Source organism: Populus alba, chromosome 1, assembly GCF_005239225.2.
Source record: "Populus alba chromosome 1, ASM523922v2, whole genome shotgun sequence".
Lineage (NCBI taxonomy): Eukaryota > Viridiplantae > Streptophyta > Magnoliopsida > Malpighiales > Salicaceae > Populus > Populus alba.
The window spans coordinates 43253267-43279177 of record NC_133284.1 but is presented as its reverse complement, the minus strand read 5'-3'; the positions used below and the strand labels follow the sequence as shown (position 1 = coordinate 43279177).

General features: G+C 35.7%; 6 protein-coding genes across 8 annotated transcripts; 4 read left to right on the top strand and 2 right to left on the bottom strand.

Moving 5' to 3' along the window:
- The first annotated feature begins 2361 nt into the window (after positions 1-2361).
- Positions 2362-5299, top strand: LOC118027492 (protein SRG1-like). Its single transcript, XM_035030870.2, has 4 exons — positions 2362-2729; positions 3917-4164; positions 4269-4593; positions 4849-5299. The coding sequence occupies exons 1-4, from the start codon at positions 2481-2483 to the stop codon at positions 5104-5106; spliced, it is 1080 nt and encodes a 359-aa protein (XP_034886761.1). The 5' UTR covers positions 2362-2480; the 3' UTR covers positions 5107-5299.
- Positions 5300-5618: 319 nt separating this feature from the next.
- LOC118027490 (uncharacterized) lies at positions 5619-8657 on the top strand. Its single transcript, XM_035030868.2, has 4 exons — positions 5619-6448; positions 7029-7609; positions 7799-8314; positions 8393-8657. The coding sequence occupies exons 1-4, from the start codon at positions 6082-6084 to the stop codon at positions 8528-8530; spliced, it is 1602 nt and encodes a 533-aa protein (XP_034886759.1). The 5' UTR covers positions 5619-6081; the 3' UTR covers positions 8531-8657.
- A 259-nt stretch (positions 8658-8916) lies between these two features.
- LOC118027491 (ALA-interacting subunit 5) lies at positions 8917-11764 on the top strand. The gene is made up of 8 exons (XM_035030869.2): positions 8917-9235; positions 9435-9493; positions 9608-9682; positions 9773-9889; positions 9992-10062; positions 10374-10674; positions 10772-11061; positions 11318-11764. Exons 1-8 carry the CDS (start codon positions 9103-9105, stop codon positions 11379-11381), a joined length of 1110 nt encoding a protein of 369 aa, XP_034886760.1. The 5' UTR covers positions 8917-9102; the 3' UTR covers positions 11382-11764.
- A 948-nt stretch (positions 11765-12712) lies between these two features.
- Positions 12713-13907, bottom strand: LOC118027481 (uncharacterized). Its single transcript, XM_035030856.1, has 3 exons — positions 13848-13907; positions 13185-13371; positions 12713-12975 (listed from the first exon to the last, which is right to left on the bottom strand). Exons 1-3 carry the CDS (start codon positions 13905-13907, stop codon positions 12713-12715), a joined length of 510 nt encoding a protein of 169 aa, XP_034886747.1.
- A 3451-nt stretch (positions 13908-17358) lies between these two features.
- Positions 17359-19426, top strand: LOC118027488 (uncharacterized). 3 transcript variants are annotated; one of them, XM_035030866.2, is made up of 4 exons: positions 17359-17639; positions 17767-18356; positions 18592-19107; positions 19207-19426. In XM_035030866.2, exons 1-4 carry the CDS (start codon positions 17402-17404, stop codon positions 19348-19350), a joined length of 1488 nt encoding a protein of 495 aa, XP_034886757.1. In that variant the 5' UTR covers positions 17359-17401; the 3' UTR covers positions 19351-19426. The 3 variants fall into 3 exon arrangements, with proteins under 3 accessions (XP_034886757.1, XP_034886758.1, XP_034886756.1); XM_035030867.2 differs by having other exon boundaries at positions 19187-19334; XM_035030865.2 differs by having other exon boundaries at positions 18592-19426.
- A 126-nt stretch (positions 19427-19552) lies between these two features.
- On the bottom strand, positions 19553-25152 carry LOC118027487 (mitogen-activated protein kinase 19). Its single transcript, XM_035030864.2, has 10 exons — positions 24705-25152; positions 23050-23458; positions 22724-22851; positions 22576-22635; positions 21853-22002; positions 21600-21755; positions 21250-21461; positions 21042-21143; positions 20708-20871; positions 19553-20181 (listed from the first exon to the last, which is right to left on the bottom strand). The coding sequence occupies exons 1-10, from the start codon at positions 24726-24728 to the stop codon at positions 19754-19756; spliced, it is 1833 nt and encodes a 610-aa protein (XP_034886755.1). The 5' UTR covers positions 24729-25152; the 3' UTR covers positions 19553-19753.
- Positions 25153-25911: the final 759 nt, after the last annotated feature.

The following is a 25911-nucleotide window of genomic DNA, read 5'->3' as shown; positions in this document are numbered from 1 at the left end:
AATATTTTAGTTTCAAACATGGCTACCAGTTATCTAGGAACCAATCAACTGGTTCGCCAAACTTAAATAATCTACCAAAAACATATAAAATCGTGTTCAATGGCTTCCTGTCAATCTAAGACTCCATTAGTATAACATTTACTCTTTAAAAATGATTTTAAAAAATCAAATATCATAAAAGCTCTAGTTCCTAAATATGTCTCAATAACCTTAATGTGCATACGAAAACTCAATTAAAAAGTAAGGATAGAGAACACATAGCTTAAATTGATAAAAAAAAAAAAAAAAAAAAGATTTTGATCTTAAACCAAATCTCCTCATTTATCTTCCTGATTCTCTCTTTGTTAATGCAGGTTTTAATCTTCTAACAAAATAGAGCATACATTATTATAGGATTTTATTTTTTTTATTCTCTACATTATTATGTAATTAATAATACACTCCCTATTAGTTATAATACCTTTAATTAATAAAAGGATTATAATTGATCAATTAATATTTTTTTTCTTGCGCTTTCACACCAATTGTCCCTTAATTATTTTAAGAACTCCAAAATCAAGCCTAACACAAAAGAACCCGAACTCCTCCTCAGAGGATAGGGAGGTTAACTCTCCTATATATATAAAAGGCTTCGATCGATGGAAACCTATATTTTTTTCCATTTCTTTCTGTTTTTAATTTATTTTTCATTTGCTTACCTCGTCATGGTCCATATAAATTTAACATAAATTTTTTAAAAACAAAAATAAAAGTCCGCACACTTAAATAAAAAAATAAAAAAATCTCGCATTACAAATATAATTAACTCATATTTAAATACATTTTTTTCTGAATGTACTAAAATAATGCAATGGGTGTGTTCTTGATATTGTCCAGAAAAATAATTTAATTTAGGAAGATGTGCAGTCTAATTCAAGAATATTATTAACCATCCAACGAAAAAAATTGGTGTCGTGATATGTAATTGTCGTCAAGTTTTATCCCTAAAAGTTGTGCTACTATTAATTACCCACCGGAAAAACGTACGTATAATTCTAGTTTGGTGTGGTTTATCTTTTTGAAACCAGTTGTACAATCTGGGGGCGCAGATTTATTCGTAGTTTTCCCACTGATTTGTAAGGGACGACATGGCTGAGCACAGTGTTATTGTTTATATTAAAATAATATATTTTTAATTTTTAAAATTTGTAAGAATGCTAAATGGTGTTAGGTTTTCGATATAGCTACAGATATAAATTATTGTGAATTGTAACTGTAAAATTTGCTTAGATATGGTATGTAGTTAAGAAGACTATTGGGGATGTTTTAATATTTCTATGTTATTTTTTTTTATTGTTTAAAAAGCTGCTGGAGCGTATTTCATATACTTTAACAAGTGGGTGGCGTCCACGCCATTAAAGAGTCGCATGAGATGCCTCTTGATGATTAAATCTAGTCAGTCGTTGTTTAGATAGATGCATAGACATGTTTTTTTTCACATAATACGATGCATGTAGAGATGTTATGTTTGAATAAATGGTCATTTGTGTTTTTTCTTTCTTTTCTCTCTTCTAACAACTAAAGCGCACAATTATACTTTGTTTGTATATTGTATGCTTGGGACTGTAAAACACATCAAACCCAAGTTACTTGGGTCTGGCAATACTGTTTGGTGCCAAACTAGAAGGTGGGCTGACCACCATGTTTAGAGTGTGTTTGTTTTAGCTTTTGTGGTTGAGGTTGAGGTTGTGGTTGGTTACAACCCAATTATGCACAAAACTCAACCACAAAAGCTATTTTTTCTTGTTTTTTATAGTGTTTTTAGTGGGTCTCACACTCAAACTCAACCTCAACCTCAACCTCTAAAACAAACACATATTTAGTGTCAAATCTAGGCAGGGGACTAACATAGTTACCAAAACCAGACACGATTCTGCTAAAGTTTCAAGACTCAAAAGTGGATCTGACTTGGCTATCAGACCTAAGACTCTTATAATATTCTCTATATTTTTAATATTTTTTTATATTTTTAAAAATGTATTATTTACTCACAATGAAACAGGTATCTGAATGCTAGCAAACAGTACAATAATATAAAAAATATTAAAACAATTAATTTTAAATAAATATTTTTAAATTTTAAACAACAGTATTTTAACCGCATTATTACAACCACGTGCAAAGTGGGCTAAAATTCTAGAAACAAGCAGTTAGGTTAGTCCAGCACAATCTAATCGGATATAAACAAAGTCAAGCCTCCTAATCTGACTCCAATGAGATAAAGAAGAAAACAAGGACCCACAATTTGTAGAATTGGAGGAGGCAGTTTGGGGTTGATGGTTCTCACGGATAAAACAAGGATCCAAGTTTAACCGAAGTTGACAAAGTGGCAAGCTATTATTAGACTTGGGATTGGGGCTTTTAACCCTTGACTTGAGATGTTTTAAAGCAAAAACAAGGGGTGTTCAGTAAAAAAGCTAACTAAGTTATTGCGCAAAAACATGGCATCCAAACCATCAAGTCTTGGAAGCTCCCTGCTTGTGCCCTGTGTTCAAGAATTGGCCAAGGATCCTTTGGTCGCTGTTCCACCAAGATACATCCGTTATGACCAAGAACATCCCATCATTGCTTGTCATGATCCGGTATCTGAGGTTCCAGTTATTGATATGCAGAGATTACTTGATCAAGAAACGATGGATTCTGAATTGAGCCGCCTCCATTTCGCTTGCAAAACATGGGGTTTCTTCCAGGTACATCTTGTATACCTACTTTCATTTCTTGGGTTTTTTTCCCTTATCGAAATTTAACCCAAGTCGTGAAAATTGTCGTAGTTTTTATGAATGGACAAACTTTCTTTCGAGTTATTAGAGAAAGAAGCAAGAACAGGAAAAATATTTGGACACGTGAAGCTATAATTGAAACCGGGATTCTTATCAACTTACATATTCCGTTGTGAATTCTTTTGAACAATTTCACTCTCTGTTTTATGGTTATAGCCAGAGAGACATGACATAGCAAGATAGTCAGAAACAGGGGGCGGGTTCACTGAAAAAGAGCAATGGAAAAAGAACAATTCGGCTAAGCCTAGAATTGAACTTCATCGGGATCCTAATTGGGTACCCCACGAGATCACCCTCTTATCATTATGGGCTGCGGCCTTATATTTTTAGGACCTTCATCCCACTATACCCGAAAGGATATGATAAAGAAGAAGAATAACAAGCAAGTTTTATTTTGTTGAATGTAATTAAGTTTTAGAAATTTGTATGAATTGCTAAAATTTTGAGTCCTCATGGAGATTATTAAGAAACTCAAGTTGTATAGTTAATGGCTTTTAGAAATACTGACTTAATTAGTACTTAAACAGAAAACACTTTGTGATTTTGGCTTGGTATGCAGGCTGTGACATGTTCATGTGTATGTGAACAACATAGATCATATATTGTTTAGTTTTCTTTATTTGGCATTTTGCGAGATGAATACCTTAGCAGATTGTTCCCCTATAATTCGTTATAAAAGAAGGCTAAATTCCAAGATTTTCCTTATTTTTGCTTAGCCATGAACCTTTGGATCGTCAAGGCTACCTGGTTTGACTAATGTTTTCTATCTAGCATTAATTTTTATCCTTTCCATTTTTTCTACTTAGTTTGATCAGTTAGTTCTTGATCGTCATGAAGAGATCTGTCTTATCAGAGCTGACAAAATAGGATGGAGTTTAACTGATATATGAGAGATAAATTGATAAATGACAATAAGTTTGTGATGATGATGCATTTAATCGGATGTGATTTATGCTTTTAATTAGTTTCTGTCTCTGATTTAGTTTTTCTCAAAAGTGGCATGAATGCTAGAAAAATTAGAGCTATCCAGTTACGTAGTTCAACAAAGGTTTTCTAACTAACATAAACTGCTATACAATTGCATTTTCTTTATTCAGTTGGTAAACCATTGTGTAAGCTCTTCGTTGTTAGACAAAATGAAGACACAACTTCAGGATTTCTTCAACCTCCCAATGGAGGAAAAGAAAAAGTTCTGGCAGTATCCAGGAGAAATAGAGGGTTTCGGACAAGCTTTTGTTGTATCTGAGGAGCAAAAGCTTGATTGGGGCGATCTGTTCTACATGGTCACCCAGCCAGCTAATTTAAGAAAGCCTCACCTATTCCCAAAACTCCCTCTTCCTTTCAGGTCACATCTCTTGTTCATAGTTTATTCTTGTAATTTTTGTAAGTGGTTGCAGTAGCATTTCAGTTAATTCAGCATGTTTCTGAGGTAACCTTCGTTCTATGCAGAGACACCTTGGAGAGCTACTCCTTGGAAGTGAAAAATCTAGCGACTGCTATTCTTGAACAGATGGGAAAAGCTTTAAACATTAAAGCTGAAGAACTGAGAGACTTCACAGAGGGCATAAGACAATCAATGAGGATGAACTATTATCCGCAGTGTCCTCAACCAGAGCAAGTTATAGGCCTTACACCTCATTCTGATGCCACCGGTCTCACAATTCTCCTACAAGTTAATGAAGTGGAAGGTCTGCAGATAAGGAAGGATGGGAAGTGGGTTCCCATAAAGGCACTCCCAAATGCTTTTGTTGTCAATGTTGGAGACATTTTGGAGGTAACAGATGTTTTACAATTAAGAAAAGAACCTAACTGCGAATTCCAAGTAATAAACATTCAGTCAGTGGTCCCTTGCTCTTGTAATTAGGAGAAGTTAATGTAGCTTAACTTACAAGTGGTAATTAAGAATTTACTGGCGTTGACATTAGGAACCTTCAAATTTTAAACAGTAATTTTGTACATTAACTTAGCTTGACAATGAAAGAAAGATGAATGGGCTATTTAATTCAGCTTTTGTACATTTATGTGGCAGATTGTAACCAATGGTGCATATCGTAGCATCGAGCATCGTGCAACAGTAAACTCTAAGAAGGAAAGACTTTCAATTGCTTCATTCCATTCCCCGAGGTTTGATGGCAAAGTATGCCCAGCTCCTAGCTTGGTAACCGAACAAACACCAGCGTTGTTTAAAGAAGTTACAGTTCAAGATTACTTCAAGGGCCTGTTTTCTCGTGAGCTTGTAGGAAAATCTTATCTTGATACATTGAGAATACAAGATGGTCAAGCCTAAAATTTGGCCGAATTCTGTCCTATGAATATGTAAAATCGATCTGTTATATAAGAGGTGCTTTGAAAGTTGTTAGAAATAAATGAGCTATAACTATATAGTTCAGAAATTTTCTTCAAGACTTGCAATACTTTATGTAAAAACAGATATATGAAACATTATGTTGAATGGAGTGACGAAAATGTTCTGTTGATTTCCTGTTATGGAATCGGAAACAACACTGTTATACGAACAATATAATAGAATTTGGAATATGAAGGCAGAAGATGCATTTATTTGCAATATTATGTGCTGAACTTCTTTAATTTTTAGTGCAAGAAGGGATAAGTTTTCAGAATGCCTTTATTTGATAGCTTGTTTAAAAGGGAAAACATATATATATATATATATATATATATATATATATATATATATATATATATCAGAAATATATATATATATATATATATCAGAAAAGTTCCCATATATATATATACATACATCCTCAACAGCAAAACAGCAAACATTATAGGATGTGTTGCCAGGCAATTTACAGATTGAGAGGGGAACTTTTCTGATATTGATTGGCAGATGAAATCCTTGAATTTTTTTTTCTCCTTGGTCCCATGTACTCGGCGTGCATATATATGGGATCATTGATGCATTCATGATGGTTTCGAATGGCTCTGGAGAAGAGTAAAAGGTTCAACTAAGCTTCAAACCCAATCTAATTGGAGACTAGCGGGATTGATCTGAGAAAGAGAAACACAACACAATAACTACTATTGACATGAGCTACCATTTAAAAATGGATAAGTTTGGCATTTACGTTTGTCTTAGCCAACCCAGTTGCCTTGTCCACAAACCAACGATGTTCCACTGCCATAGGATACTGCTTGATCTAGGAAGCTTAGCTTGCGCCTGGTGAAGTTATACAACAACTCAACTTACTATCATCCCTAACTAGATTTATATTATCATTATCGTTCTAGATACGTGATGCATTACCTGATTTTCTCTTCAGCTAGAAATTCAAATAGAACAGAAAGGCTAAAAAGTACTTGCATATACAAATTGTATTGCCCTCGTATAATCAAGGAGCACTTTCTTTTGCACAAGTTTACAGAGATGACAATGGACACATGGAGATTTTTTCAGCTCCTTTTTCTTGCTTGTTTCACTTCTGTAGTTATGGCTTGCAATGATGATTTTATATCGGCTGTTGGTGATCCAGGGATGCGAAGGGATGGCCTTAGGGTGGCAATTGAGGCATGGAATCAGTGCAATGAGGTTGGAGAAGAAGCTGTCGACATGGGAAGTCCAAGAATGGCAGATTGCTTTGATGTTGACCATTCTACATCATCTGGTGAGAAATGTTTAGTTCCTCTACATCTTTGCGCTGTTACTTGTTATGAATACGATTTCTTAGTATATATCGCAAGAAAAGAACGCGAGGAACTAGTGGATTGTTTTTTCCGAACAAACCCTATTAATCCTAATTAACAATGTAATTCTACTAATAGTATCTGTTAATTACTTAGTCCACGTGTTTTTATCACATTACTCGTTGGAATTTCACCATGCTCTTTGGGCTTCATGCATCTAGGTCAGTGCATATTTCTGTTTAGGAAAGGAGTGCAGACTATGGAAGATCATTCCGAGTTTTTTTTTTTTTTTCCCCTTAAATGACCAAAACTGACAAAAAGTTTGGAGGCCCCTCAATTCCATGTTTCTGCATGTTACTAATTAACTAAAGAAAGACCAATAACGTGAGATAAAAACTATGTTTTATATTGTAATTCATTTGACAGACTTTTTGCATTTGATGCTCGAATAAACAACAAGATCTTTGAAATCATAGATTATGTTTTCTGTGATGGGACTTTTTTGTTAGTATATGGTTGCTAAGCTCTTTTTCTTTCTTCTTTCCATGATTCTTGATGAAGTCAACTTAATTCACAAGGTGAGTGAGGATGAGAACAGGCTGGGCTTACTGAATGGTACCTACGGAAGAATAAAGACCAGAAGTTATGACAGGTATGCGCCCAAGAAGCAGCTGTACTTGGGTAACAAATGCCAAGTAAAGGACTACCCGAAACCATGGCAATTCTGGATGATCATGCTCAAGAGTGGTAACATGGACACTTTAGCTGCTAGATGCCCCGAAAATGGTAAGAAATCAGAGCCCTTTGCACCGGAATCTCGTTTTCCATGCTTTGGAGAAGGGTGTATGAACATGCCCAAGATGTACCATAATTATACCGGTGTGCATGGAAACAATACCTTGAGAGGAAGTTTTTATGGGAGTTGGGATTTGGATGCTAATGTCAAGAGTGGAGTTGTCGTCAACAGCACCTCTTATTTCAATGTCACTTGGCAAAAGGAGTTAGGGAAAGGAAGCTGGGTCTTTCATTTCTACTTGAAGACATCCTCAAAGTATCCATGGTTGATGCTATACCTAAGATCGGATGCCACCAAAGGATTCTCAGGTGGTTATCACTACCAAACAAGGGGCATGTCAAAAATAGTAAGTTATGTTTTTTTCCTTCGTTCTCCTCTCATACTCGTTCTTCTGAATTTTGGACTTTTCAATTGAAAATTGCATATTCAAATTCTTAGATAAGCACACAATGCACAGATTTTAACATCATTCTTGTCAAAATCCAATGATTAATCAATGTATCATACTTTCAAAACATTTCTTATATTCATGCAGGTGCCAAAGTCACCAAACTTCAAAGTAAAATTCAAGCTAAACATTACACAAGGAGGTGGACCAGGAAGCCAGTTCTACCTGATGGACATCGGGAGCTGTTGGAAAAACGATGGCAGTCCTTGCAATGGGGATGTGAGATCAGATGTCACTAGATACAGTGAGATGATCATAAATCCCGGAACAGAATCATGGTGCTCTCCGGAGAAAGTCGCCGGTTGCCCGCCTTATCACACGTTTCCTAATGGAACAAGAGTTCATAGGACAAACAATGCCAGCTTCCCCTTCGATGCATATCACATGTACTGTGCTCCTGGAAATGCTCTGCACCTTGAGGAGCCCTATAATTTATGTGACGCATACAGCAATCCTCAACCCCAGGAAATATTGCAAATCATTCCTCACCCTGTGTGGGGCGATTATGGGTACCCCGCAAAGAAGGGTGAGGGTTGGATTGGGGATCCAAGAAGCTGGGAACTTGATGTTGGGAGACTATCTCAATCACTTTACTTCTACCAGGTACATTCAGCACTGTCCTTGTCTTTCTTCTTCTTCTTCGTATGAAGTTCTTTCATGTCTTTTGTCATGACGATGCAGGATCCGGGTACAAAACCTGTCGAGAGACACTGGCCATCCATCGACTTGGGAACTGAAATATACATAAGCAATGATCAAGTTGCTGAATGGACTGTTAGTGACTTCGACATTCTCGTACCAAAAGATCAGATTCACTGATCAGTTCGTTTCTTATAATATCAGAAGTTTCAACTATTTATCCTGAAATGGATGGATATATAGCAAGTAGTTTTCTTATCATATCAACAGCTGAATTGTTCAATTATTATTTTGGGATATATATTATTATTATTATTATTATTATTATCATTGATTTCACTAATCATATGGAATCACTCAATCCTAAAATCGTGCTCGTTGCCTAATGCCAATTTAAGCCTTTTTATTTTCCACTAGTCAGACGTTTGGCGCACGCATGTTTTGCACCTAATTCATGATGATTTTTATTTACAGGAATGAGTCAGTAAATTCTTATTATAAATTAAATAATCAATTAGACTTACAAATTGGAATTTGATCCTCATCATTAATCTTCTAACAATCCAAAGTTTACGACAAAACTTCCACTATTTACATTTAAATCCCCAAACAAATCAAAATTGTTTTCAAAACGAAGCAGACGGATCCAATGCTCCCCAAAATGGAAAACAAGAAAGCGTGAAATTGTAGAAAGGAAATAAATAAAGAAAGAGATTCTCCATTTCCTTTGTTTGCAATTGCGACTTGTAAGTATGGCCATGTCTCCACTCCTCAAGGATGATACGACGTCGTTTGGCGTGAACCTGGATGGCACAAGCACCAGCGAAGGTGGTGGTTATGAGCCAATCCCTGCCTCCAAAACAAAATCCGAGAAACCACCCCCATGTACACCTTCCCTTCAATTGACCCTTTTTTTCGTTTTTTGTTTTCTGTAATGCATGTGGTCTTGTGTGTGTTCTTTATAAATTAACTGCTAACTAATTTAAGATTGCGTCAGAGATTTGTCATGTTTGTGTAAAAACATGTTTTAATCATGTGCAACTGAGGTTGCTAAAAATATTGAATTGTTTCTTCGTTGTCGCAGATTCTAGATTCACACAACAGGAGCTTCCTGCTTGCAAACCAATCATAACTCCGAAATTAGTATGGTTACATCGTATTCTACTTGATTTTTCTATTTTGAATAATTCCCATTTCCTTCCTTTAGATTTTCAAGAAGAATCTTTTTTGTAATTTTATTGTTTATATGGGATTCAGGTCATTGCAGCATTCACTCTTATTGGTATTGTCTTCTTTCCTATCGGTATAGCAGCCTTGTCTGCATCAAACAAAGTAATATAATCTAATCCTTCCATTATCTGGGTTACTGCAAGGTTTTTTTTTGGTCGCCAGCAACCATACTTTCATTTTGTGGAAATGTAGGTGGTGGAGATAGAGGAACGCTATGACAGAGAATGCATTCCTCCCATTTATAGGAATCGCATTCTTCAATATATCCAGAGTGTTGGAACAGACAAGACATGTACCAGGAGATTGACTGTTAGTCCAATTGTTTGAAGTTATATTCTTAATTACTCTTTATTTTTTCTTAGTAATTATGTTTTAATTACGGTAAAATGTGCGTTAATTGGTTGTTATCAGGTTCCAAAGCACATGAAGAGCCCTGTTTTCATCTATTATCAGCTCACTGATTTCTACCAGAACTACCGCATGTGAGTATAAGATTTTCAGTGTTGTAGATTATGCAGAATGAGTCCTTTCTTTTCTTATTAATATGCAGAAGGAGCTATGATGCCCCTCTTCTTTCTTTCTTTTTTTGATGTATTTCCCTGGTTCATAAATTAAACTCTTCTGAAATATATATCGGAACAATCAAAAGATTTTCCTTTTCGCACACTAATGCAGAATCCAGGACACAAGTTGTTTACAATACAAAGGTTACTTCATCCTGTCATTATCCTCTGCTTCGCTTCTAAGATTTCTTAATCTTTTCCCTATATGACTTTTGAAAACCTACTTTCAGATATAAAAGTAGTCGAAGTGATTTGCAGCTGAAGAGCAAAGCAGATGAGAGCAGTGGATTAAAAAACTGCGGGCCAGTACAGAAGGTGGGCGACAAGCCAATCGTTCCTTGTGGCCTTGTTGCATGGAGTATGTTTAACGACACATATAGTTTTTCTGTAAAAGGCAAGGCCTTGATAGTCAACAAAATGAACATAGCTTGGCAAAGTGACAAGGAGGGTAGATTTGGATCTGATGTGTATCCAAAAAATTCCCAGACTGGGGGTGTGATTGGAGGTGCAACACTGAATTCGAGCATACCTGTATGTATATTCCTCCTCTGTGTGAACTGAAAGAATATTTTAAGGTTTTTGATTCGTCATTATGAGTAATAGCCGTTGTTGGTTCTTCACATAACAGTTAAGTGAACAAGAGGACCTTATAGTTTGGATGCGGCCAGCAGCACTGCGGAATTTTAGAAAACTTTATGGAAGGATAGATGTCGACCTTGAAGCTGATGAGGAAATTAAAGTTGAAATAAAGAACAATTATAACTCATATGGTTATGGGGGCGGCAAGTTGCTAGTCCTTTCCACCACAAGTGCATTTGGAGGGAAAAATAAGTTCCTTGGCATTGCATATCTAACTGTTGGTGGATTTAGCTTTCTCTTCGCCATAGTCTTCGCGATTATTCATCGCTTCAAGCGAAGGTGAGTTAGATTGTCCAAAGTCCGTATTCATCAGCGTGAATGAATCCAGATACATATTTTTGCAGAAAATTCTTTGCCAGTTTAGTTGATCAGTAATGCTATTATGAGTTGAATTTCCTCCGTTTTCATGTTAGAACGTGCTAGATCAAGTTGAGCTCCAAGCAGGACTTGGAATTTCCTCGGAATAAAATTATTTACTTGTAAGTTTGTGTTTGATTCTTGTTTTAATTTCTTTCTGTGTCTGCTCTTTCTGCAGGGACATTGGGGATACTGCATGCTTGTCTTGGAACAGATCTCCAGTAGGATATTATATAAAATAAGAGCGTTTATTAGGGCATCAAAGCATTCACTAATTAATCCATCCAACCTCTCGGAATATCCCTGGAATAGGCTTCATTGCTGTATCAGTCTTCTGCATATTTTGTGTGCAAGAGCTTCCACTGACAGAAGGATTCAAGATGGATTCGCAAGCATCATCAAGTTGGATTGAAATAATTTCATGGTCAAACATATTTTGCGAGTAACAAATCCTATACCTTTTGGACCTGACACTGAGGGCCATGCTCCATAATTAAAAGATTTTTATAAACTTCTGTTGTCATCATCTTTTTCCAGACATTGGCCATCGTTGAGTGATTATGATTTGAGTATGCTTCAAAAACTTGGAAGATTAATATGTTAGTGAAGTAAAGTTCCATCTCGATGATGCAATTCTCTGTTCCTTTAGACACTGTATCCTCTGCTCTCGTCTCCTCTTTCATTTCATTTTCATTTTTTACCACACTAAAATCAAGAAAGAGCACAAAGCCGATTCTGATCGAGCTACAAATAGGAGCAATACTCGATTATTTTTATTATTAGCTTAAAGTCACATTTATCCCTTCATGGAGCTGGCAAAGAAGCTCTCAAAGAGAAACTTCTACATCCATCTTCGTTCAACTCCCCTGCTAATATTGGTCAAATTAAAGAAAAAGAACATCCTCCAATAGAACTTGTGGAACTCATCTTTCCACCATTGAAGCCCTTGATATGTCAAGCTGTAGCTTCTCCAAGATGTTGACTACATTAAAGCCAGATTTGCTCATTTCAGATTTCTTCAGCCATGGGTCCTGGCAGAGGCTTTATCGCTCAATATTGTGACCGTTCAGTTCATGGTTAGTGGCACCATGCTGTATTTTCTTCAGTTTAACGCCTTGAGAGATCAGGAGATACTCTACTTCTCATGCTGTCTAATTACAGACATGTGATCATGAAAATGATAGCATTACCCTTAAAAGAACGGATTCTTCGATGTCCGGAAGTGTCCTCTGTAGAAAATGGTTGTACCTCTGTTTACAATGTGTGTGTGTGTGTGTGTTTGTGTGTAGAGAGAGAGAGGGGGGGGGGATTTGCTTGACTGTTACATGAATTATAAATAGCATTAAAAACTATAATTACTAAGATCAAAACTGATTTTGGTTACATGACTGTTACTCAATCAGTTTTGATTGAGAAGAGAAAATCTCTCTCTGATCTTCAATTACACAATCAGAAGAGAAAATATCTCTAACACCCTCCCTCAAACTTGGCGGGCCTGCACGAACAAGTTTGCTAGTAAGAAGCGCATGGCGATGCTTGTTAAGAGGCTTGGTGAGAAGATCCGAAGGCTGATCTATTGAAGAGATAAAGCAAACACGATGGCTTCAAGTGCAACCTTCTCACGAACAAAGTGATAATCAAGTCCAATATGTTTAGTGCGGGCATGGAATATTGGATTAGAGGCCATGTATGTAGCACTGAGGTTATCACAATGCAAGAGAATGGGAAATTGAATGCAAGCACCAAGTTCATAAAGCAAATAGGCTAACCAAGTAGACTCTGCACTAGCATGGGAAAGAGAGCAATACTCAGACTCAACACTGGAACGGCAAGAGTCTGAACAGCTAGCCCAGTTAGCATCCGCATAGTCAGCAAGATAAGTAGGATAGTGTCAAGAGCCAAAAAACAAGCCATGGTCAAGTGAGCCTTTGATGCAGCAAAGGATGTGCTTAGCAACAATTAAGTGAGGGATGCGTGGCTGACTCATGAACTGAGCGATAGAATTAATAACGAAGGTAATGTCAGGGCGAATGATCGTGAAGTACTATAAGGATCCAACAATTTCCTGAAAAATCGTTGGATTGGAACAAGAGCATCATCATTAGAAGTGAGAATAGCCTTTGCTGAAATTGGAGTACTAACAGGTTTACTAAGCAGCATATCATGCTTCATGAGAAGATCATACGCATATTTGAGTTGACTGAAATGAACATCTTTATTTTGAGATGTAACCTGCAGACCAAGAAAGTAGTGTAGATTGCCAAGATCTTTGATGTCAAAGCCTCGACTTAAAACATCAATAAAACTTTGTAAGAGTCTATCACTATCTGTTACCACAATGTCATCAACATAGAGGAGAAAATAAATTGTATAACACCCGAGTTAGAAAACGAATAGAGATTTATCAACCAAGCTCTGAACAAAACCAACTGATAGTAAGAAGCATATCATCTGTTGAAACCATGCACATGAAGCTTGCTTAAGGTCGTAAATGGCCTTGTTGAGCTTGCAAACATAAAATGGTCGTGACAGATCAATGAATCCCAGTGGTTAAGTCATATAGATGTCTTCTTTAAGAAAGCTATAAAGGAATGCATTCTTAACATCCATTTGACGAAGTGACCAACCTCTAACTACGACAAGAGAAAGCATAACACAAATAGTTGCAAGTTTAATAACAATGCTAAAGGTATCTGTATAGTCTATACCTCATTGTTGATGAAATACTTTAGCAACAAGTCGCGCTTTGTGATGTTCAATTGTGCCATCTAGTCTGTGCTTCACTCGGATTTTGAGATGAAGATGGAGGAACTAATGTCCAAGTTTTTTTTTTCAATAAAGCAATGATTTCATCAACGATTATAGCAGGCTATATTGCATGTTTAGCAGCTTGAGTTTAGCAAGTCGTCTCTTCAATTTCAATGACAGTGAGGAGAGTTTTTGTTGATCAGCCTCTGGGTTATGAATAGAAAGGGCATGAATCCAAGGTCTATCGACTCAAAAAGGCTTTGTATGGACTTAAACAGACTCCTCGAGCCTGGTATAGTTGAATTAAGACATTTCATCAAAAAAGGCTTCACCAAATGTCCCTACAAGCACACTTTATTCATTAAGATTGTTAATGAAGGTAAAATTTTAATTATGTGTCTTTATATTAATGATCTCATCTTTATTGGCAATGATTAATTGATGTTCGAACAACTTAAGAAATATATGATGATTGAATTTGACATGACTAATGTTGGAAGAATGAGTTATTTTCTTGGAATTGAAGTATTATAAAGAACATATCGTATTTTTATTAGTCAACAAAAGTATGCTCAAGAGGTTCTGGAGAGATTCAATATGAATCAATGCAACTCAATACATAATCTGGCGGTCCCTGGTTTTAAACTCACAAAAGATGAAGAGGGCATTGAAGTTGATAGTACTTTCTACAAGTAGATGATAGGAAGTCTCATGTATTTAACTGCCACACATCTCGATTTGATGTTTATTGTCAACTTGATTAGTAGATACATGGAATGTCCTACTAAGTCTCACTTGCTAGCAGTAAAAAGGGTTCTAAGATATGTAAAAGGCACAGTTAGTTTTGAGATATTTTATAAGAAAGGAGGAAGTGAAGAGCTCTTTGAATACATGGATAACAATTATGCTGGTGATCAGGATGATAGAAAAGGCACCTAAAGTTATGTTTTTCTAATGAGCTCAGGGGTTATTTCTGGGTCCTAAAAAAAACAATCAATTGTTTCTCTTTTCACTACCAAAGCTGAGTTCATAGCAGCAACATTAAGTTCATACGAAGTCGTGTGGATAAGAAGAATTCTGAAGAGTCTCAATCAAGTACAAAGCACTCCAATAAAGGTGTACTGTGACAATATCCCAACGATCAAACTCTCAAAGAACCCTATAATGCATGGTCATAGCAAACACATAGACATCAGGTTTCATTTTCTTTAAGAACTTGCCAAGGATGGATTAGTATAACTAATTCAATGTTCTATATAGAAGCAAGTTGTGGATGTTCTAACAAAACCATTAAAGCTTGATGTATTCTTGAAGATGCAAAGGTTACTGGGTTTGTGTGAATATTCAAGTATAAACTGATTATCAATGGAATTCAGTTTAAAGGAGGATAACAAATTGTTGAAGTATTCCAAGTTGTTAAGACTCCTTATTTTTAGGGTCACTTCTAACTATGTTGAATAATTCCTTATGTACTTGAGGAATAATTTTTTGCTTTTCTGTTTAAAGTAATCAATCACCATTATATCCTATAAAATTGTGGGTTTGTTATTTCCTTTTTCATCTCAATGTAAGGCTATTTATTAGCCACGGTAGTTATTCAGTTAATAAGAATCATTCGATTTTTCTTTTGATTCTAAAAGTTTTTTTAAATAAAAATCCAAGATAACTCCAAAAAAAATTCACAAGAATCTCAATAATTTAAGTAAAGAAGTGGAAAAAATTATTTCTAAAGGCAAAACTCTCCTTTTTATTAATTTATTTTTTATGAAAACATTTTTTAAAATTTGTAGCATGTTTTTTTCAAAACAAAAATAATTAAAAAAAATACCTTGATAAATTTGACATGGCTATATGAAACCATATAAAAATTAAGATTCAAAAGATTTAACTCCCATTGAATATTCATATCCGTTTTTGTTTACAATTTATTGCATATTAGACTTATATATAATTGTTAAAAAAGTTATTTAAAACATAAGCCTAAAAGGTATAATCTCATTTTAAAAAATATGAAATAATTGGATGATTTTTTAAATATTATTATAATCGGATGATTTTTTAAATAGTATTATAAATATTAATTTTAAAATATATTTATTCTAAATTTGAAAAAGAAACATGGACTTGGTCCACATACTTGGGCTCCGAAGAGGAAAAGGCATGTACAAATAGGCTAAGACCCAATGTATTTAGGTTTGGACAAGGCTTATGGTCATATATCCCAAACATTGAGTTAGCGACGTGCCTATCACTCAATGTACAAAACTAGCAATGAAGCACATGTCATCTATAAAATATCTAAAAAAATTGCAAAAAACAAAACATCATCTATTGGAATAATAATCTAACCATAAAAAAGTGAGCTTGATGTTTTTTTTACCCCAATGTCTCATGTTTTGGCCTATTTTAAACAAAAATAATAATTTTAAAATATCCTAAAAATCTAAATGATCTTATTAAGAACCTTAAAACATCCGAAAATTACTTCAAAAAACAAGAATCAAACCGCATATCAACAAACATAAAAATTATATTAGTGATGTCATTGGTAGTATAAGTTTATTTTTCTCAGATAATCACAACGAATTGTGAATTATTTTGATATATACTAGTTGAATAATTGACTGAATTTTTATGTTGGGGAATTCATTGGTGAGACATGATCAATTACCAAAGGATATTTCTTTGTTGATCTATGGTAATATTTTTTTGATGTGTATCAATTATGAATATATTGATCAATAATTTGGAAGTGTTTTAAAAGAGATCAGATTGTATAAGTTGTTTCGGTCCATTTATTGCCTCTTCAAACTATTGTATGGAAAAATATACTTAACCTATTCCCACCTTCTTTTTCTTTACTTTTACCATATAGGGACTCGTTTGTGGTCGTTCTTATCACGTTATTAGAGCATAAAAGGACGTAATTGGATCTTTACAAGAAGTCTGAGGATTTCATTGGTCTATGAGGACAAGACTGTTGCTTCCCCTAGACATGAGGGATCAGAATATACTTTAATTCCAAAAGGCATGATTGTCAAGACTCAAGAGTCACAACAACTGCCCACCGAACCGCGACAATTGCATCGTAGTGCTTGTACACATTAAAATGATGTAAATACTGGATGGAGTTGCTAATATTTGGAGGGTTGATTCGTGATCATTTTGCCAAGTGAAGTTGACGAGCTTCTGTTGTTTACAAGAAACAAGAAATTGATAATAAAGATAGGCGAAGGTTGGCAAATTAATGAAGATAATGAGCCCGCAAGGCTCAAACAGTCTCACCAAAACCCTAGTCGGGTCAAGTCCTGAATCTTTAAAAAACTTTCAGATTAACAAAACTTGTAGACAACAGTAAGCCTCAGAATTAACAATCTTTGAGCCACTTGCTTAAGCAAAACCTTAGCTTGCCAGGATAAATATTGTCACACAGTATGCTTGGCCTATGTTAATTTGTGGTATATTTAACGTATTCTATAATCAATCATCTTTCTCCTAGCTAGTTGCTAGCTCTATGGTATTAGCCATGGAGAAACTAAGGTTTTGTGTGCTTGCTTTTTCCCTCCTTGGATTTTATGTCATAGCTAGGGAAGAATACATGTCTGCAATTGGAGATCCTGGAATGAGAAGAGACAGCCTTAGGGTGGCAATCGAGGCATGGAATCAGTGCAATGAGGTTGGCGAGGAAGTTTTTGGCATGGGAAGTCCTAGGATGGCAGATTGTTTCGATGTAGATAATTCAACATCACAAGGTGCTGTTTATATATGTTCTGCTTTACTTTACCAGATAAAATTCATAAATTCTTACTTTGGACTTCAAGTCTGTTTCTTTTTATTCCTCGCTGAGGTTATGTTTATGATCATGACTGTGAAATGCAGTAAAGCTTGTTCACATGGTAGACGAAAGAGACAACAAGCTTGGCATTTCAGATGGTTCGTATGGAGGCATTAATGCCTCAAATGTAGATGTGTACGCAGCAAATAAGGAGATATACTTGGGTGATAAATGCCAAGTACAGGACAATCCTAGACCATGGCAGTTTTGGATGATCATGGTCAAAAGCGGAAACATGGACACGCTAGCAGCTACATGTCCCCAAAATGGCAAGAAATCGACGCCGTTCCCACCGGAACCTGGATTTCCATGCTTCGGCCTTGGCTGTATGAACATGCCCTTGATCTTCCATAACTATACCAGTCTGCAAGGGGATAATGACAGTAACTTGAAGGGAAGTTTCTACGGGACGTGGGACTTAAATGATGATCATGTTTCAAAGGCAGCAGTGAGTAATGGCACTTCTTACTTCAACATCACTTGGGAAAAGGAGATTGGTAAAGGGAGCTGGGTTTTCCATCATTTCTTGAAGACATCATCAAACTATCCATGGTTGATGTTATACTTGAGGTCGGACGCCACAGAAGGATACTCCGGCGGATATCATTACGAGACTAGGGGGATGTCCAAAATAGTAAGCATCTTTCCCTTCCAATTTAATCTCTAGAATCGTGGCAATCAACATCCAACATCTTACAAGTACCTAAAATTAGCATGGCTTGCTAGTTTGGAGTTGTGAGTTGTGGAAAAAAACACCGTGGAACTAACGGAAAATGATGCTGACGACATAAAATTATAAAATGGCTAGAGAACATTATGCTTATGAAGGATACCAGCTTATTTTCATGCACATCATAAATATCCTTCAGGTTCCAAAATCACCAGATTTCAAAGTGAAGTTCAGACTGGAAGTAAAGCAAGGAGGTGGTCCAAATAGCCAGTTCTACCTAATGGACATAGGAGGGTGCTGGAAGAACAATGGAAGACCTTGCGACAGGGACGTGACCACAGACGTTACACGATACAGTGAGATGATCATAAACCCTGAAACAAAATCTTGGTGCAAACCAGAAAGTCTCAAGTTGTGCCCACCTTATCACTTCTTTTCAAATGGAACCAAGATCCACAGAACCGACAAGGAGAACTACCCTTATGAAGCTTACCACCTCTGGTGTGCTCCAGGCAATGCTGAGCACGTTGAAGAACCATATATTCTATGCGATCCATATAGCAATCCTCAAGCACAAGAGATACTGCAAATTCTACCCCATCCTGTCTGGGGGGAATATGGGTACCCTACAAACAAGGGGGATGGTTGGATAGGGGATCCAAGAACCTGGGAACTCGACGTGGGCAGGCTGTCTCAGGCACTGTACTTTTACCAGGTACATTCTCTCGTCTTTCTTCGAAGTTGGCCTCTGGTCTGGGATGCCGCCAAGCTAGGAATTGCTTACTATTTTATAGGCGTCTTTGATGTAATGCAGGATCCAGACACTAAGCCTGTGGAGAGACACTGGACATCGATTGACTTGGGAACTGAAATATACATCAGCAGCGATCAAGTGGCAGAATGGATCGTCAGTGACTTTGACATCGTTGTTCCAAAATTAAGAATGATACATGAGTAAGAACGAAAAATGCCCGAGCAAGAATATTATAGTCCAGCTTCTTGAATTTCCTCAATTGTACAGAGAGAAAAAAGGCCTGAATGCCTAAATTCAACCTTGTTGATAAGTACAGCTCTCTTCTAACCGCCCAGGCATCACTTCCCATTTTGTTGCTTAAACTATATTAGTGATTTCCGACTAGAGTATCATCTAAACCACGAAATTCCTAGGAATGCTATTTTTATTCTGATCAACGAATTGAATTACACAAGATGTCTAAATTACACAGCATGACTAGATACAGGACGTGGACTAAACCCTTGAAACCTACCATTCTAGAAAGATAAAACAACTACTCCATCTTGAATTCTAGACCTAAATGCATTTGCATAATTCATCGTGATACCAACTCCAATAAAATAGACTAAGTTAATCCATACTGAACAGTACCAACATTCCTATGAGCAGCTACAGCTACAGCAGCAGCGCCAACTGGACCAAACTGAGATTGTGCCTGCAGCAGTTTTGCATCAATAGCAATTCTCTCATTTAACTGTTCCACCCTAGCTTGTGGTTGGCAATATGGGTTGGTGTTCACATCCATGGCCATCCCAGAGGATGGCTTGGCAGCCATATTACACAGAGGAGGTTGCTGTTTGGTTTGTGAGTCTTTTTCAGGCTCGGAGATAGACTTCTCCTGCACCATTGTGTTTGCCCTGAAGAAGCAGTGTGGAGAGACAGTCTGGGGAGGCAGAACTGAGTTTCTATAAAATATCCTGGAATCATGGGCATCTTTGACATTTCTGCCATTGTCATAGGGTACAACCGATCCCACAACTCTCCCTGGCTTTGCTGTGCAACCAAAAAAAATAAAGAAAATAAGATGTTTAGTTGCCTTAATGATTCACAAAGCAAGCTGGAATCCAGCCTGGGAAAACTAAAAATTCCAGGAAGCAGGATAACAGGTCTACATCTGGTGAAACAGTTCACAAGATGAATTACGAAACTAGTCCTTGCTTCTAGGCTTCAAATGAAAACTGCTTTTTGCAGCAAGAAAATGGCATATATCTGCCAGGATAGGAACTAAATTAAACATGCATGGAAAAGAAAAGGAAAAAAAGATGAAAAACAAGAAACCCTCCAACATCCTTGAACATTCAGGCGAACCATATATTGCTGTAGTTATCAAGTAAGTCTATGCTTAACAACAGTAACTGCTGAAAGATGAAGCCCTCCAACATCCAATTGACAAAGAGAAACAACTTGCAGAGGCTTTAAGAGTCGAATACAAAAGTTTTTCACACATTTAGCCACTTGGCTTGATTCATGAAAAAAATTGCCTCTTTACAGAAAACAAGCAAAATAAGCAAACTCATACCTGATGGTACTCGCGGAGGGGGCCTTGCAACCTTTGCTGGATTTCCAAAACTTGCATCTGGTACTCTAAAATTTTTAGAAGTGTCTTCTGTAACTTGCCTGTTGTCAAATGAGGTTGAAGTTGATTGTATATTAGGAGGGATTGTGTTTGAGTGAACTGTAGACCTGCGAGCAAAAGAAAAGATTAAAAAAAAAGAAATGCAAACATTTATGGTGGAAGATCACAAGCATTCCAGATAAAACAATACTCTATAGCCTCAAAACAAATAAATCAGAAACCATTTTATCATATCAATGACTCAGAGAGCAAAGGAAAAAATAATTGCAAGTCATACCGTGGAAGTGAGACATGCTTCCTCTCTGGAGGTATCACTGGTCCACTTCTACCACTGTTTTCCTCAAGATATGCAAACTGCTTTCTAAATTGACCTATGGCACTGCATTTCAAAGTATAGACAAAGTAAACATAAAAGAAAATGGAAAAGGTAATTCCTACTACTCAGAAAAGGGAACGATAAGCTATACATAGGAAGAATTTAGTACCTAGGATAGAGAAAATTAGTGCTTTCATTTCCATTCATGTAGTCTTTGAGTAGCTGTGGATGGTATTCCAGTATTTCACGGTATAGCAGTTCCCTAACATCTTCCTTTGTTACCCTTCTCCTTTCAAACTCAAACTCCAACTTTGAGATTGGTTGACAGGATGGTTCTCTCTCAACTTTAGCTAGGCCCTTAAAGTAAGGGTCGGCTAATGCCTATTATATAAAACTAACATCAATCAGTAAAGCAGAAAATAAAGGTAGGGAGTGACAGAAGAAGCTCCATTCATCTATCAACAAGAATTGAATGCCAGAACACCATTCTTATATAAGTAAATAAGACAAAGAACAGACCTCTTCAGCAGTCAGTCTATCTTTTGGATCAAATGCTAGTAGCCTTTGCAGTAGCCTGAGTGCCAACGGATCTACATTTGGAAATTTCTGTGCAAATGGCACAGGCTGTTTTTTCCTCATTTCAGTCAGGTATTTCCTTGCCTTGTCGTTCCGTACCTGCATTTTAATCCAGTACAAATTACCACCAACAACATGAAAGAGAAATGTTACAACTGACTGGGATAGAAGGGAGGGGAAGAGAAAAGAATCATACACCAGAAATGGTTTCTGATGAGGGCGTCCCAAGAAGGTCGGTAATCAAATCCAATTGATGAACAACACTTTTACCCGGAAACAATGGCTTCCCTGTCAATACTTCAGCAAAGATGCAGCCAATGCTCCAAATATCAATTGCTGGAGTATACTGCACACAAGTACAAGCACAAAAAAATTAACAAGCAGCATGATAGAGCTTCATAATGCAATTAAACCACTACAGAGAAACAGACATAACCTGACACAGTTACCTGAAAGACAGATATTTCAACTTCCAGGAGAGTTCATAGTCCTCCCTGAACAACAATTATTTTAATCTAGGCATTACTGCTTACTATAAAGTACTCAATCATTTTATAGAGAAGTAAATATTTTGCTTCAATATTATGCTGTAGCTCATAACAGGGACAACCCATTGTTATATATTTTCCTTTAGCTTAATACCCCAAAAGCTTGTTGTGAAAACAAAGATATACCAAAAAGCTATTTTTCATGCTGGACAATAACATAATAAACAGAGTTTTATTCAACAAAATAAATAACCTTAGCATTAACTGAAACAAACTACCATTGTAAAGCAATACTTATTATAAAAGTATCTAAGAACCAAGCACCAGTAAATTACATGTGAACCTATTGTTGGTCCACTATAGCACATACCACGTTCCAACCAAGTTGGCTCTGGAAAAGAAAGGCCACACATGGCACATATAAGACATACCTTTGAAAAGAAAGACCCGCACAGCTCCGGCGCTCTATACCATCTTGTAGCAACATAGTCCTGCAATATGCATTTATTAATGCAAACTTATAAACTGAGAGATACTGGAAAAACTGATATTTGATATAAAAAATGCTGAAATACATACCGTCCAAAAAACAGTTGTTGGTGTATCACTAAACGCTACTCGTGCCAGCCCAAAGTCACATACTTTAAGTTTGCAATTTGCATTTGCCAATATATTCTTGGGTTTAAGATCTCTATGATACACATTTGCTGCAGCCAAAAAAACTTAGTTCAGAACAGAGGTGGACCAAATTTACTTCAATTTAAAATTTTAAAAATAAGGGCAGCATTCACATAAGAGGCTGACTAGGTAGATAGGGACCCTCAGCTACTTGAAAGGATTAGAGATGGCAAATTTTGACACAAAAGTTGAATGAAAGACAGAATAGATAAGAAAAAAAGAGTCACCTGTATGCATATATTTCAGTGCACGTAACATCTGATAAAGAAAGAACTGATGGTGTTCCCGTGTCAAGTCATCATTAGCTTTGATGACTTGGTGAAGATCAGATTCCATGAGCTCAAAAACAACAAATATGTCTTTGAATTCTCTCTTTGAGGGTGGCAACATGATTCGCTTGATCTCAACGATATCAGGATGCCGTAAAAGCCTAAGTAACTTGACTTCTCTCAAGATTCGAATAGCATCAGAAATATGCTCAAAAACATCATTGATTTTCTTTATTGCCACCTTGTCTCCGGTATGAGTGTCAATTGCAGCACAGACAACTCCATAGCTTCCCTTTCCAATAACTTCTAGAATCTTGTATCTATTGGCATCCCCATACTCGGTGAAAAAGTCAATATCTTTTAAGTCCTGAAACAACGCAAAAATTTTCAAATCTAAGCATGCAATGATCTAGCTGAAGGGATTGAGTAGGTAAAGAGCATCTAGAAACAAATTAACAAAAGAATAGAAAGCATGTACACCGATGAATGTACCCAAGGGCCTCTGGTAAAAAGAGGAGGAGAGGGAGAGGGGGCCTCCGGTAAAATGATGGTATAGATAAAGCATTTATTATGAATTATACATCAGATTACAATTTAATACAAGGCTCGCAAAGCACTGAAAATTTTCTTTAAGAAAGAGCTGCGAGAAGATTTCACTAATCAATACACGGGAAAAACAGTAGGAAAAAAAAGTGAGGGATGAATGGCAGAGAAACTGCGCAGCATCAACTTTAGGGAACAGAATCAGGTTCCAGAGTAAAAATATCAAGAAAAACTCCTTTATTTTCTGAAGAGAAGCCACATCAGAGAAAATCAGAACCATCAACCTAAAATCAATCAATTAGGTTTTTCAAAGTTGGGAAATGGAAAATTTCAGCTTGGATTTGTTTCAATAAGTATTAAGACAGAACTGAAAACACGTTATAATCCCAAAGCAGAAAGGTTAAAAACAGATCGTACTTCTGCATAAAAATAACATAAGCAGGTAAAATCCTAGCTAAAATTTATCTAGAACATCAAAAACCTAATCTCACCAGGTGCATATAAGTGGCTTTAGTTTTCAAAATTTAAAACAAATCATCAACAAATCCAAAGAATTAAATTAATAAACTAGAATTAGTATCTAACCGCATTTTAAAACCAAACCAATGGACCATGAACTTAATTCAAATTGAGTACAATAACCCAATCTAACATATTAAGCCCAATTTTCTCAACTTTCAAAAAAAAATCATTTTCCTACAGCTTCTCACCAACCGAACAGAGATTATCTATAACCTAGATTGTTATTCGAAAGGATAATTTCCCACTTTCCTAGAAACCGAACAGATCACCATTAGAAAATCGGATCTTTCATCTTCAATGAAATTAAAAATTCTTGCAAAAGTCCTAAAACTCTTTTTTAATCAATAGGGTGGTTGAATTTGAAAAAAAAAAATCATTCAACTCCTTTCCCTTTAGTTTCTATGCCCCCTCCCCCGAAAAAAACAAGAACTCACAAATTTAAGTGAAAAAAATTGGCCAAAATTCAAATTTGCCAAATTTAAACAAATAACCCAGATCCCAAATTCTTTAAAACAACAGAACTCAAAGTGAGAAGAAGAGAAACTAACCTTCTTTGGATGATCTTGTTGCATCTTTTAGATTTTCAAAAATCCACCACAAAACAATAAGAACAAACAACAAAAGAACTGTTCTCTTTTATCTCTTGTTTTAAACAAAAAACAAAGGCTTTATATTTATCTCCTTCACTTTTACGGTTTTACCAACTGCATTTGCCTAACAAGCACCACAAAATCTATTGCCTTGTCACTCTTTGCTTCGAAGTTATCTTCTTGTCAACAACCATCAAACCCCCACTTCAAATTCTTCACTCTCTCTCAAAACCCAGCACCAAAAACTCAAAAAGACTTGAACTTTGAAACAAAAACCTCCTGAATTAGTGAGAATTTAAGAGTTTTAGAAGAGATCTGTGAGAAAGAGAGCGAGGGTTGTGGGATGGATCTGACTTCTGAAGGGAAGAGAATAATAAGAGAGAGAAACAAAGAGAGATTCAAAGGGGTGCTGCAGTGATTGTTTAAATAATAAGGAGAAAATTATTTTGTCTTGTTATTGTTTATTTACCAAATAGTAAATATTCCTTTATTTATTTACCTTTTTTTTTCATTTTCCATTTTTGCATACGGAAGGGAAAAGAAAACCCTTTTGGTACTTTATGTCTGCACGGATTCTCGATACGGTAAATGACCGTATATTTTTAAATAAATATTTAATTTGTTTCTAAACAGAAAATTTATAAATAAATATTACAAACATACATTATAAGTAATATCTAATCTCATTGCATCAAATTTTATAGATTTTTTGAGTGAAGGTTATTGTTTACAAATTTTAATTAATATAATTTAATTATAGTTTTCACTAAATTGTTATTTTTTTAAAATTTTAATCAATTAATTTTGATACTCTCTTTTCAATTTCTTTCTTTGAGATAAAGATATTCTTTTTTTTTATCAAAATTCTTTTTTATTATTATTATTAAAGAATTATTTGAAAACATAGTACAAACCATGTTCTTTTAAATTTTTAAAATATTATTTTTGATAAAAATTATTTTTTTGAGTTTTTATATATTTTTAATGTGTTGGTATCAAAAATAATTTTTTAAACATAAAAAAAATATATTTTGAATCACAATCCTAAATATACCATAAATTGAATATGGATTTGATAAAGTTAATGGCCGGAAAAAAAAAGTAAAAATACAATAATAAGCATGTATTATTTTTTTAGTGATAGCACTCTTCTTTTTCTTCTAAT